We start from the raw sequence: 13,912 nt of genomic DNA on the forward strand, positions 1-13,912 counted from the left end.
TCATATGTATGACATGAGTGTCATAACAGTATCACAATAGTGTCATGAACGAGTCAAGAACATGATGCCAATGTCAAACATTTTATGGCCATGAAAAGTTGACATTCTTGTCATAACTGAATTTCATTTAAAGCCAAAGTCTTACAATGTTTGACATTGACAATGTTTATGACACATGCATGACTGCATTATGACAATGTTATGACACGGTTATGTCCGACGTATGGCGCCGGCGTCGAGTTAAGTGTTACTGAATCCTTTTTATATAGTGTGTGTGTGTGTGTGTGTGTGTGTTGTACAATAGGCATTGACAATGCTTTCGAAAACAGACTGATCAGTCACTCCTGAGACAAGAGGAGGCTGCTGCTTTCCTTGGCTCCAACAAAGACATCAGGCTGGGCCCCACCCGTATGAGGTTTTCAGGCCAGGCCTTCACAAACAGTTGGAGCACTGACTGGAACAGCCAACTTTGTCCTCCTTACATCAGCTCTGTCGAAAGCAATGCCATCATGACAATAAGCCACACAATGTACCGTAACAAAAACAATAAAACACAGCTATTACGATCACAACGAACAGTATTTGACGCAATAGTTTTTAGTATAAAAAATAAATAGTGGACAATCTCTAACTGTCTGAGCATCAAGAGATACAGTTACCCATGTGCAGGCGTAAGTTAAGTACTGCATTGCTGTTTAACAGTTCTATAAAATGTGAGATTTTGAAATGTAACTTGGCTGAATACTTAATGGGTGGATATAAAAGCAACCCCTTTTCAAACAGTAGTCTACTGACAGCATTTGAACTTCTACAGTTAATGTTTTTACAAAGGGAGAAACATGTTGTAAACCTTAACTCTTGACGCATTCTTGGAGAATGATCTGTGATTTAGTGCTTCTGTGTCTGCTCATGGAGGCCACTCTTCCTGAAGCTAAGCCACTAATGGCTTCGTGTTCCTGCTTCTAATTTCCCTTCCCCTCTCCCACACCTTGGGTGCATTCCAATATGCGACCTTGCATCCTCCATTTGTGCTTGTGGCCTCACATTGTGCTGATGCCCCGCCTCCGTGGAGAAGTTTTCCCACTGTCAGCCTAGCCACAACAATTTTTGGGGGACTATTCTTCATTCACTATCCAGTTTGCAAATGAGAAAATTACTTTACAATTGAGGTTTTGTGAGATATTGAAATATACAGGTAATGCTATTGTCAGTGATGTCGTCATCATCATGACTTATTACTTTGTGGGTTTGAGGCCACAATCACAAGTAGAGGACGCAAGTCTGCATATTGGAATGCACTCCTCACCTCACCTCCCACATAGACACAGCCAGGACAGCAAGTCCTTACGATTCCAGAAATAGTTTTGCTTTCTCCAGTCCTTCCTTGAGAAAGCGAATGTAAGACGAGGTTGAAGGATCCTCGAAACCAGCAGAGAAGGTAAACGTTGAATCCTCCTCTTCTGGCTTCATGGATGTCTGGTCCAAGAAATTGTTGGCATTGATATGATGGACCTGGAAGGTGACAGACAGGGAAGATGTATTTCTGCATGTTCACTTTCCATTACATCCCATACAAAAAAAGAAATACATAAAACACAGAATGATTTACATGTCTTACATGCCATATACTAAAAATTGTCTTTTTTTAATTGTTTTTTTTATTGTATACATGAGTAAGGAATCCATACTCTTTCCATCTACTATTTGCAATTTGCAACATATAATGAATGTGGTAGATGGAATGTGTATGTGTGCTTACTCATATGGCCCATTTCTTATTTTCGCATATAGTCACTGAATATGAAGGATTGTACAGCCACTGAATTTCACATTTATCTTTTTGATGCGGTTCCTTGGTTCCGATCCCATTGTTGACTTATCAGGCCACCCAATGGTTGCCCTTATTTTTTTATTTTTAAATGTTTAACTCCCAAGAGCAAAACAAGGTTTGAAAAGTGTTTAGTCACTCACCACTGTACCATTGGGCAATGCTACAAGCATCTCCACAGGGAAGTTGTAATTCTCCAAGTGTAATCTGGCCTGCTGACTCCAGACCGGATTCATCTCATCAGCCTGATATGAGAAGAGGCAAAGCAATTATATGGTGGTACACTTAATGCAAAACAGACAAATTTGTTGGCAAGGCACGTGCTGCTAACTCCACACCCCTGTGTTGCTTGCGGTTGACAACAAAGACATAAATAACACAGTTAAGCTTTTGTCAGTGACGGCTGCACATATTTTCTATTTTTTGTTTGTTTGCCGACGTTGCACATACCTGAAGGTCCTCAAGTTCCTTCACTAAGGACCAGCTACTGATGAAGCTCTGGTTGAGCAGAGCCAAAACGGGCGAACTTTCCAGGACCGTCTCCCGGAGAGTTCGCCCCGAACCTGTGATCGAGCGAGAGAGAGGGAGAGATGTGGTCAGTGGATTTTCCTGCTTACAATATTTATTTTATCACAATATTAATCTCACTAATCATTTAAGTTTTACTAATATTCTGTGGAAAAAAGTGCCAGATGTACTGTAGATGCAAACCCCCAAATGTGTTTGGTTGCAATGTTGTCTTGCACCATTTTTGTCTAAATGTTTATAGATTGCGAGAGCAGGAGCACTTCTTGTGTCCGACCCAAGACAATGGAATTCTTAACATTTTCGCAGACCCTTACCATACACTTAGACTTACCATAACATACCACAATACTGATGACAAATGGAAGGCAAACTAACTAAAATGCATATACCAGTGTTTATATAGCAATATTCTCACCTCAGCAGGACTGATCGTCCAGGGCGCCCCAGAGCAGTATGGAGTGGACCAATTTCTTCTCAGCCTGGGCTCTGCTGAAGGCCTCCGTGAAAGGCAGATATGAAACCTGATGTGGAAGACAATGAAAACATGTGATGATAAGGAGCATCTGACAACCAGCTGTGGTAACAATGTATTCTTGAGAATAGAGGATCACAGGTTCAATTGCATTCATAGCAGTAGACAGAGTCTTGAGTAGGGAAGTAAATACCCAGGCAAGCATTCCCTTGTAAACTTTCACTTTACTGAGATGCTCTTGAGCTAAGCAATCCTAGCTAGGCCGCGCCCTCCTAGTGATGCAACACCTTCAGCGTTGCTTCTAGTCAGGCCAGGGGCAATACAGTATATCACGAAAGTGAATACACCCCTCACAGTTTTGCAGATTTTTGAGTATATCTTTTCATAGGAAAGCATTACAGAAATTTCACTTTGACACAATGATTAGTGACCTTTTAACAACATATTTAACCGCTTAAATTTCTTGTTCACTCAGAAAAAAACAAAATACATCCATTAATGTTTGAACATGTACTCACAAAAGTGAGTACACCCCAGATTAAAATCCGGTAGAGAAGGGTCTATGTTGGCTCGAATCGTCTCGAAATGAAACGAAATGAAAAGGGATGACAAGGGAGGTCATCAGTGTGCGTTTCAACCTTTCTTTGCATTGAACTTTTACATTTTGAGTCTGCATCTGGCTTAAATAGATTGGTGTGAGATTTGAATGCAATCCTATGGAAAATGTCATGATCTGCTTCAGTAGTCACAGTGCATGTTGACATGTATGTTTCTTTTAGGTGTATTTCAGATTGCCAATGTTGACAGCATTCATGCATCCCCAAACCATGTCAGTCCCACTACCATGCTTGGCTTATGAGAGGATACACCTTTTTTGTAAAACTCACTTGTTTACCACCACACATGCTTGACATCATCTAAAGCAAATTTGTTTATCTTGGTCTCAGGAGAGATGAACAGACCAAGGATATGGATCACTGGAACCATGTCGTGTGATCTGAAGAGACCAAGATAAACAAATTTGCTTTAGATGGTGTCAAGCATGTGTGGTGGTAAACAAGTGAGTTTTACAAAAAAGGTGTATCCTCTCATAAGCCAAGCATGGTAGTGGGACTGACATGGTTTGGGGATGCATGAATGCTGTCAACATTGGCAATCTGAAATACACCTAAAAGAAACATGCATGTCAACATGCACTGTGACTACTGAAGCAGATCATGATATTCTCCATAGGATTGCATTCAAATCTCACACCAATCTATTTAAGCCAGATGCAGACTCAAAATGTAAAAGTTCAATGCAAAGAAAGGTTGAAACGCACACTGATGACCTCCCTTGCCATCCCTTTTCATTTCGCTTCATTTCGAGACGATTCGAGCCAGCATAGCCCCTTCTCTACCGGATTTTAATCTGGGGTGTACTCACTTTTGTGAGTACATGTTCAAACATTAATGGATGTATTTTCTTTTTTTCTGAGTGAACAAGAAATTTAAGCGGTTAAATATGTTGTTAAAAGGTCACTAATCATTGTGTCAAAGTGAAATTTCTGTAATGCTTTCCTATGAAAAGATATACTCAAAAATCTGCAAAACTGTGAGGGGTGTATTCACTTTCGTGATATACTGTACAACTGTCTTTCTGAGCTCCAGAAAAATCGGGACCTCCTCACACTTTGTCTGGAAGTAAACAACCAGTAGCAAACCAAGGGAGGTGGGTTAACCATGACGTTTGGGAAATGGTAATTGTTATGCTCTTGGTTAGACCAAGTCTTGAAGAGATTTGAAAGTCGATGATAATCAAGCTAAGGTATTCCTACTATAGGCCAGGGGGATTGCCCATGTACCCACTTCAACGGGCAAAATATAGGAGGACGTCGGCATGCCTCAAAATCTACACAGTCACGAAAAATGCTGTTGAAATAAACTCGGTGTGAGAATGTTTTTCATCACGGAATGCCAGCAGTTGATTCAAATCTGAATACGGTATGTAAAGCGATTTTTCGTATGAAGTGTTTCTAACAACACTCGACCGGGTCGCTCTGTCAGAAGTTATATTTGGGGGTTTTTGACAGCGGATCGTGGAAGTGGCCGTGTGAGTCATCATTCACTTACAAATGACTCAAATAAGCATCTGCTGAAAAGGGACAGTGATTAATTTAACTTTTAATCCTACCTAGAGCCCCTTTAAGTCATTCTGGAGAAATGTCTGTTGAATGACTTGTAATGCATTCTAATCTCATTTTGAATCATTCAAGGTTTAGATTTGTCTACACATACCTTTTTGAAGGGATAGAAGGTGATCTCTATGTTTCGTGTAGCGTTCTCTCTGCTGATTTCTGATGTCCAGTGGATCTCCTCAAACACAAACTGGATGGGTTCTCCTCCTTCTAGGCGGCTGTCAATCACGTTGCCATTCTCATCTTGAATGACGGTGGGAGTAGACGGCCCCGCTGCTTGGAGTTCCATCTAAGGACACACATTTCATTTCAAAACACCATAATGGCTTATGACTATTGTATCGACAGTGTACTATTCCTGTGAACAATGTGAACAATGTGAACAATATTAAGTTTTCTTTACAGAGTGATACTTGCAGTTTGGACACATTTGAGATTATAATTTCCTCAATAGTTAAAAAAATACGTGAAGTATGCTTTTAATTCATTCAGCCACACATCTATGCACTGTTGCTAAATAAAAGTCAAGGCCCATGTTGGCAGGCCTCTTACCTGTGGCAGGTATCCTATGTCCACTTCCATGTTGCTGGTCTCACTGGCTCCATATAGCCACTCCATATCCACGTTAAGGGACCTGACAATAAGCAAATATGTCAGTTCATATCAATGTATGGTAAAACTCAAGTTGACGCCGGTGTCATAAGCAACCCTAAGGTTGTCTTTGCCGTAACCGAATGTCAGTTAAGGCCAACAGTCACAAAATGTTTATGACATGGACATAATGTTTGACATGTGCATAACATGACACTGTTATGACACTTTAATGACATCGCGACATATGACACGCATATGGGTTACCCAATGTACTGTACTTTCGGACAATACGAAAGACCATGGGTGGATTGTAAGGCAATGCAGACAGCCTGCAATGCATCATGGGGTATATTTAGAGTAAGCATCAACGGAGTTATGGTTAGGAATAGGATTAACACCTACAGTGCAATGATATACCTGTTATGCAAGGGTCATTGGTTTATATAGATTGTCTTAAACAAAATGGGCCATATTTTGTCCATGCTGACTTACCGGTCGTTTGGCACGTAAAGATGGAATTCGCGAACATGAGAGGAATCTCGGGCCAAAATAATGTTGCCTGTAAACTGTCCCGGTGTAAACCAAAATGGAAAGTCTGGGACTTCATTCAGCTGGAACTCTGCATGAATTCTGTGGTGTGTACAAAAAAAGAAGATATGGCTTAGACTAGAGCTTTGAAAAATAGCTTTTCAAGAAGCTGTAATTATGGCAACCACAGAGCAGACGACGTCTGGCATCTTTTTTCACTCACTGGTAAAGGGGTGGTGGGGCTGCTGCAGTAAAAAGGAGATCTAACCAAAACTGGGCACATTCTGTGCCACTCACTGACCACAGATAAATGAGCCATTGTCAAGGTAGTATATCAACCAATGCCAATGTGAACCTATGCAAAACACACTTTTATTCCCTTCTCACCTGAATGAGATGTCATAGTAGAACTCACTCGCTGCCCGGATGCAGGCCACAGCACCCTGAGGGGCAAAGCGCGATTTGACGAAGGGCCGAGGGTGGAACATACTCAGAAGGGAATGAATGAACACCTGCAAAAAAAAGGAACACTGGCGTTAATATCTGTGTGATACAGTGCCGATATGTGCAATGGCATGTAATGTAATGATCCAATGAAGGTATGGGAAAACAGAATAGATTATTCTAATCTGACAGATAGAATATTAGGTTACACTTTAATTGACATGTCGCTGCATAACACATTCATAGCAGCTGTTATACACTTTGCGTGAAGCATTCAAGACTGTTTCGTAAGACATTTATACCAAACCTTTCATAGACATGGAAGACAAAGGGACAGTAACTTGTCAAAATCAGAAATCATTCAGGGTTCAGAACAAAACCTGCAATGCTGCTTTGTTTAACTTTCATTTTGATAAGTTGCAGTCCTTCCGTCCTCTAGTTTCATGGACGGTTTGGTATGAATGGGTCATGAAACAAACACGAATGCTTTGTGCAGACTTTGTAACAGCTGCTATGAATGTGTTATACAGGAACATGTCAAGTAAAGTGTTACCAAACATTATCCCTAACAATATTTTTCATCAGCGACGGTATACCTCTTTTCCTCTGGGTGGGGGAGCGGTGTAGCGGTTGTTTGGCAGGTACCCAGTGAAGATGTTCAGGTCACTGGCTATGATCCACCAGGTGTCCCCCACGGCCTCCTTGTTCTTGGGGGGCAAGAACACCCTGAACTGGTCAGCTGAGAATACGCTGGCAGGCACAGCTGGGGCCTGCCATGAGCGCAGACCACTCAGTGACCTGTGAGCAACCTGACAAAAAAACAGCACTCTGACTTCATTTGCACAAACACATACACGCTCAACTATGCGAAAGTAGGATAAATGTAACTGGGTGCCAATTTCCAAATCAATATCAGTTCGGGCGGGAATCGAACCAGAGTCGGCCGCCATAGCAAACGAGTGCCCTACCATTTGTGCCATGGTAGGGCCCCATTTTAACATTCTTCAGTGTCCAGTCCACTGAAGAACAAAAAAGGCATGGGTGTACCCAAATCAAATGCATTTACTATAGCTGCTAAACGACTGAGGTAGTATATCCACGCTCATTACTCACCCCTAAAAAGCCATCTTTGCTTTTGGTCATGGTGTCCATCAGCAGGGGCTGCATTCTGGCTTGGAGAGTGATGGTCTCTCCGTTAGGGTCACTGGGCACATCCTCATCATCATCCGATGGAGGAGCAATTCCTGCATTGACAAAAAAAAACCCCAATTCATTCTGACCTTTGAAATGCTCGCTGGGGGATACAGGGGAAATCACTTATTATGAAGAGGAAATTGTAGCCTACCGGTCAGCTTTTCAGCTATGGGCTTGAATTCCTCAGGACTGAGATAAAAATCATGATTGGCGTCCAAGGACGAGAAGATGAAAAGACCGTCCGGACCGAGAGCTTTCAACCCTTGTTCCTGGACGAAGGAGTCAAAACAGAGGAATATTGACTATTTTTGTCATTCACGCACGCTCCAGTAGATTTCAAAGTCCCAATCACGCGCGCTGTTGTCAAAGTGGGTCACTGTGAGGTCAAAACAACTGTCACACACTATAAGCTTGTAATGTATATAATGGCTATGTTTCAGATTGACTGCTGTAAGAATGACAGTGAAACTGATCCATAATATAGACACCCTCCCTTGTTTTCATTCAGGGAAATATGCGCGTGCAGGGCTGGCCATGTTCAATGGAGGCTGAATTCTGGCAGCCACTTATCCACAAGACCACAATGCGCTGGGCTTCAGCATACCCTGCCTGACACCCCCCAAACCCATGGGAACAGGGACCATTACGGGGGCTGGGCACCATAATTTGTAACAAGTACGTGGCATTGTGTGTGGACTTTCTTTGAAGTAGCGGTACTGATACAAACGGTATGCTTTCGTTCCAGAATTTCAGAAAGTGGACAAATCGCTGCTACTTCTAATGTGCATGATAAAATACTCACCATACAATTTAAGTCATACTGTAGCTAGAACTGCACGATGCAGAACAGCAGTTATTTCACAATGTAACAAAGACCGGTTAGTAAATGGCAACTTACATGACGCTGTTGAAGCTGTTGATCTTGATAATATTTGTAACCAACTGCAAGAATCGGCACAGCAGCAATTAGAAGTAAAGTGATCAACGCTCCGCGAAGCCGTTGCAGGGTGGGTCTGGTAATCGCACATTCCACACCTGAAGACGCCCGGTCTCCCACCACATCCTCCGGGGCCATGGCATTCTTTTCCTCGGGTGTTTTTTCATCCACCGCGGTCATCCTTGCTCTTCTGACTATCTCGCCATTGCGCGCTGCCTGTAGTCTTCCCCCTCTTAGATCACCGAAAAGAGTACTTCACATACATCACACACACACAGCACTAACATCTGTGTGACTCAATTCCTAGAAGAGATGTCTGTCTAGTCGATGTTCCGCTGTTTGTAGCGACTAATAAGCTTTCACACAACCAAGCTTCCCGTTCTCTCCATTCCCATTGGAAGTTCAGTCGCGTCTGTGTTCACTGGCCAGATATTTAAAGGGGCAGCAGCACACTCTTAAACCTTGTTGTTGCCACACTTCATGAACATTTCGCATTACTTGTTAACAAATGTTGAATATCTATTTCGAGCAAGCTGCAATATGTATTACTATTGGCTGTTTATTTAGTAATAACCAGAAATGACTGTTGTAAGTTATTTTCTTCCAGATCAATAAACATGCTTATGGGAAGGAGGAAATGTTGCATCAATGTTGCAAAATGATCCCACCAGGAACAGCTCTTGAAATTCACATTAACTTCATCTTCACTCTGACATATTTATTTCAATATTGTCTTACCATTTTTGTCTTATTAATGTTTATAGATTGCGAGAGCAGGAGCGCTTCTTGCGTCTAGCCCAAGACAATGGAATTCTTAACATTTTCATAGACCCATTACCATACACTTAGACTTACCATAACATACCACAATACTGATGACAAATGGAAGGCAAACTAATTAAAATGCATACACCATTCTTTATTTTCCAAAAACGTTCACTTGATGCATCTCCATATATACATGTGTCCAACATCCATCAACAGTCCCCCAAACACACTGCTCACGCCCATCAAAAATGTCCCGTATTCACATTTTTTTCTCTCTCATTGTGGCCGAGCAGTACTAGACAGACTCCAAACAAGACCACCACTTCAGAATAATTTTAGTCCATATCTTCTTCCACTTGCTGAGTGTGGACCTCCACCTTCTTTGGAGGGATGTATGAGCCCATGCCTGCAGCTCTATCTGCCTCTTCCTGTGTGTACGGCTCTTCTCGCAGCTGTTTTATCCTGTAAGAAAAACCAGAGAAGAGTAGAGTACATTTATTAATCCCGATGGAAATTGAGGTGTCTGACAACTTACATAAACACACAAAGACCTAATACACAGTATTGCACATTGCAGTAAACATACATGTATAGCAAAACACGAGTATAGCAAAAAATGCTTTACATCAGTTCACTTCGCATACACACACACACACACAGTATTTATTGGTAGGTTATCATGTTACACACACACACACACACACACACACACACACGGTTGACAATTTTATTTTTTTAATACTAAATGGGGTGTTGGTAGGCTTATGAGCAGATCAAGGGGGCGTTGGGGGGCTTATGATTAGGTTAAGGGGGCGTTTCATTAAAAAAAGGTTGAGAACCACTATACTAGACAGTGGGTTCATTGTGGATAAGACAGTAACAGTCCTGACAGGAAGAGAGTGGGAGAGAGAGACAGGGCAGGGTTTGGAAATGGCCCAGGCATAGGCGAGTTGTGGTGGATTTGTGGTGCATAAGTGGAGGTCCAAGGTTTGGATTGGCGTCGAAAAACCACTCATTTCAAGCCCAGTATTTATTTTTTTGACTCCCTCTGCCCCATGAACCAGGAAGTAGAGGGCGTGACTTAGTGTAACGGAGGCTAACTAGCACAGAGTTGGCGTGGAACGTTGGTAAACCTCCCTCCGATAGCCTCATACAGTCTCGTGCCGTTGGGCCGAGAGACTAGTCTCTTGGCCCAGCGGTATCGTACTGTGTCTCCCATTGCTGAACCGTTGTAGTTGACGAGGTCGCACGTTCGATCCCCGAGGGGGGTGAACAGGTGCAAGATGACCTCCGTCACAGTGGTGCCGTATGACCCGGGATGGGAGTGAGGTTTAAGGGGGAGAGTGTAACGGAGGCTAACTAGCACAGAGTTGGCGTGGAACGTTGGTAAACCTCCCTCCGATAGCCTCATACAGTCTCGTGCCGTTGGGCCGAGAGACTAGTCTCTTGGCCCAGCGGTATCGTACTGTGTCTCCCATTGCCGAACCGTTGTAGTTGACGAGGTCGCACGTTCGATCCCCGAGGGGGGTGAACAGGTGCAAGATGACCTCCGTCACATTAGGTGCCCCATTACAATGGCCAGGATCTCAGAAAGGGTGGGACAAAAAAATGTTGTTTGTAACTAATAAGTTGATGCGATGGTAGAGCGAACAATAAAACTGCATTTTGAAACTGACAGGACTTCTTTAATCAAGAGTGCGATGATGCACACTACTAGGCTTACCTTTTCTTGTGGACTTTAGTTTTAAAGTGCTCCTTCATTGTCTTCAGATCAACAAAGTATCGTCTGAAGGAAAAGGCAGTGTCATCAAGAATCCATTAGAACAATTGAAATTGGTCTTGGCAACATGTCTTGTAAATAACAATTAGTGTAATCAAATCAACATTAGATCTGCCTGATGAAATATAATACATTTCTGAATAGTTTTTATTAGTATATTAAGCATGTGATTCTAATGCTGCATGGCAATACGATGATGACCTTTCAGAGCAAATACAAACCCCAACTCCGATGAAGTTGGGACGTTTGGTAAACAGTGAATAAAATCAAAATGCTATCATTTTCAAAACATTCAATCTATTCATTAGATGGAGAATAGTGAAAAGACAACATATTAAGTGTTAAAACCGAGAAAAAATATTGTTTTGGGGGACATATGTACTCATTTCTAATTTGATAAATCCAACACGTCTCAAAAGAGTTGGGACGGGGATCAGTGAAATTTAGTAAACATCCAAATAAGATAAAACAACAAAGAAGAACATTTCAAAATGAATTGTACTGACGGACAATATAGGTGTCCAGGTATAAGATCATCACAGAGAGGCTGAGTCACTCAGAATTAAAGATGCAAAGGGAATAATTACCATAGTTATTACATACATTTTTGAATTCCCTTTGATTTAGCACGATTGAGTGTATATAAGACATATTTTTGTTAATAAAATCATTGTATTGGTTCATGACATCATGAAATATATATTGGCTGTAGTCTCACTCTAGCACTCCAGGAATTAGAACTATTGAAAATTGACCATATTAAGAATGCTTAATGCGTGCAAATGATACAGGGGTGTAACATTCTCCTAAGCACCTGAGCTCACTTGAAATGGACCCAGAAGACATGGGAAACTGTCCTTTGCTTACAGAAGTCAGCAGAAGTTGTAGAAGTCCATTCTTTTTGACAATAATAGAGCATTGCACATCCTGTGCTACAGTGAAAATGGACCATCCAACTTGTGTTAGTGCTAGCTTCAAAAGTCAGCCTCCATGATGGCATGCGGGTGCAGTAGTGCATTGGTTAAGATGTTCTCACTCATCTCTAGAGTTAAATACAGTGCTGAATGGTATAAATGGGTTTTAAACAGCACGAAAAGCCACTCATGCATTATATTTTGAAGGGAGATCTTCGATTACTGCCACATAGTAAGGTCAAATTGCATTCTCTACTATGTTTTAACAGTTTGGCTCCATCATAAGGACCAGCAGGTGATAAAATGGTGGGTTTTTGGTCAAGACCTGTCACACTGTAAGCACTACAGAAAGGAAAACATTGCAAAACATGACAAGGAATACACCCACCATTTAAGCTGGTGAAATCATGTCCAAGATAGGAATTAACACTGTTTTTTATATAAAATCATCTCATCGGTTAATGTATTTAACTGTTAAGTGTTGTCTTTTGTTTTGTTTGTAGTCTTCCTCGACATTTGCTGCCATTTATTGTCCCCGTCCCAACTCTTTTGAGACGTGTTGGATTTATCATATTAGAAATGAGTACATATGTCCCCCAAAACAATCTTTTTTCTCGGTTTGAACACTTAATATGTTGTCTTTTCACTGTTCTCCATCTAATGAATAGATTGAATGTTTTGAAAATGATAGCATTTTGATTTTATTCACTGTTTACCAAACGTCCCAACTTCATCGGAGTTGGGGTTTGTAGATATAGTTAGGCTACCATTAAAAAACAACTGAAACAGAAAACTCCACTGCAACAGTGCATATTCTAAATCTAAAATGATGCAGTGTTTATGTTTCAGTGCACATGGCGTCTTAATTACGCACTGAAACACAGTACCCAAAGTGCACAGGTGCACCACCTGAAATACAAATATAGTATTTATGTAGGCCTATGTACTCACGCGCAGTGTAAGCAGTAGTGTTGTGCACAGCCTGTGACGTCGAAATCTACACTCTGCTTCAGCATTTTGGCAGCTTGGTCAGGTCTCATGTCTGCATGAATCTGATCAAGGTCTTTGGTACGGCGCTTGGTCTTCCATGTTTTTGAGATGTTTTTCTTCTTACCCCCATTGTGGTTCCCAACCTGTTTGGATTTGCCCATGGCCTCTCACTCCACAGGCTGCTGATGAAACATAAAGAAAAACACAGATTCCCTTACAACTGTTTACCGTGTTTCACTCTGTATTGTGTCCTGAAATTTCTGCTCTCTGTCCGTGCTTGTTATCCGGACTTTATTTGATCAGCCAGCGAGTAGACAGTCCACAGTGATAATGATTTTTAAGTTGAAGACAACGTTAATATCTACAGCAGCTATGCTACATAACATCCCCCCTGCATTAGCCTACATCAACAACAGGCGCCAACCACCCTTTCGACACGTACATGAAAGTTTAATCAGATTCCTAGAGCGCGTTTGTCTAAATTTGGATGTTAATACCATGTCAAATCAACGTTTTAAGTATTAGTAATCTGAGTTCTTACCAGTATCAGCAGCCAACTTCACTTCGTACACGTGTTTACCACTCCACCAAAACAGTTCCGGTTCAATATGCAATAGCGCAAACATTTCACTAGATGGTGCAAGACCAAGGTGCAAGACCCAATAAAAAACCCTGACCCTATGCACGGGTTTGTGTTAGTGAAAGGGCTCTATCAGACATTGTTTCATTGTTGTGCTTCTACAAACTGGTTATGAACAC

The 13,912-nt window shown here is 41.7% G+C and overlaps 2 protein-coding genes across 5 annotated transcripts; both read right to left on the reverse strand.

Annotated features, from left to right (window-relative positions):
* Positions 1-280: 280 nt before the first annotated feature.
* selenon (selenoprotein N) lies at positions 281-9,113 on the reverse strand. 2 transcript variants are annotated; one of them, XM_063184155.1, is made up of 13 exons: positions 8,663-9,113; positions 7,916-8,033; positions 7,684-7,814; positions 7,167-7,379; positions 6,514-6,638; positions 6,091-6,228; positions 5,557-5,638; positions 5,105-5,293; positions 2,772-2,877; positions 2,279-2,391; positions 1,972-2,073; positions 1,312-1,512; positions 281-489 (listed from the first exon to the last, which is right to left on the reverse strand). In XM_063184155.1, exons 1-12 carry the CDS (start codon positions 8,879-8,881, stop codon positions 1,345-1,347), a joined length of 1,704 nt encoding a protein of 567 aa, XP_063040225.1. In that variant the 5' UTR covers positions 8,882-9,113; the 3' UTR covers positions 281-489; positions 1,312-1,344. The 2 variants fall into 2 exon arrangements, with proteins under 2 accessions (XP_063040225.1, XP_063040224.1); XM_063184154.1 differs by having other exon boundaries at positions 281-1,512.
* Positions 9,114-9,599: 486 nt separating this feature from the next.
* Positions 9,600-13,813, reverse strand: znf593 (zinc finger protein 593). Of its 3 annotated transcripts, none has more exons than XM_063184161.1 (4): positions 13,695-13,813; positions 13,115-13,335; positions 11,193-11,255; positions 9,600-9,931 (listed from the first exon to the last, which is right to left on the reverse strand). In XM_063184161.1, the coding sequence occupies exons 2-4, from the start codon at positions 13,312-13,314 to the stop codon at positions 9,805-9,807; spliced, it is 390 nt and encodes a 129-aa protein (XP_063040231.1). In that variant the 5' UTR covers positions 13,315-13,335; positions 13,695-13,813; the 3' UTR covers positions 9,600-9,804. The 3 variants fall into 3 exon arrangements, with proteins under 3 accessions (XP_063040231.1, XP_063040232.1, XP_063040233.1); XM_063184162.1 differs by having other exon boundaries at positions 13,115-13,332; positions 13,695-13,810; XM_063184163.1 differs by lacking the exon at positions 13,695-13,813 and adding an exon at positions 13,596-13,669 and having other exon boundaries at positions 13,115-13,332.
* Between the last annotated feature and the right edge of the window lie 99 nt (positions 13,814-13,912).

This window comes from Engraulis encrasicolus, chromosome 19, assembly GCF_034702125.1.
Source record: "Engraulis encrasicolus isolate BLACKSEA-1 chromosome 19, IST_EnEncr_1.0, whole genome shotgun sequence".
Classification (NCBI taxonomy): domain Eukaryota; kingdom Metazoa; phylum Chordata; class Actinopteri; order Clupeiformes; family Engraulidae; genus Engraulis; species Engraulis encrasicolus.

Excerpts from the sequence above, each read along its gene's own strand:
- znf593 (XM_063184161.1), bottom strand. The coding sequence starts at position 13,314 with ATGGGCAAATCCAAACAGGTTGGGAACCACAATGGGGGTAAGAAGAAA. Across the intron at positions 11,256-13,114 it reads CACTACTGCTTACACTGCGC|ACGATACTTTGTTGATCTGA; the intron begins GTGAGTACATAG and ends CTTTTCCTTCAG. Across the intron at positions 9,932-11,192 it reads ACTAAAGTCCACAAGAAAAG|GATAAAACAGCTGCGAGAAG; the intron begins GTAAGCCTAGTA and ends TTTTTCTTACAG.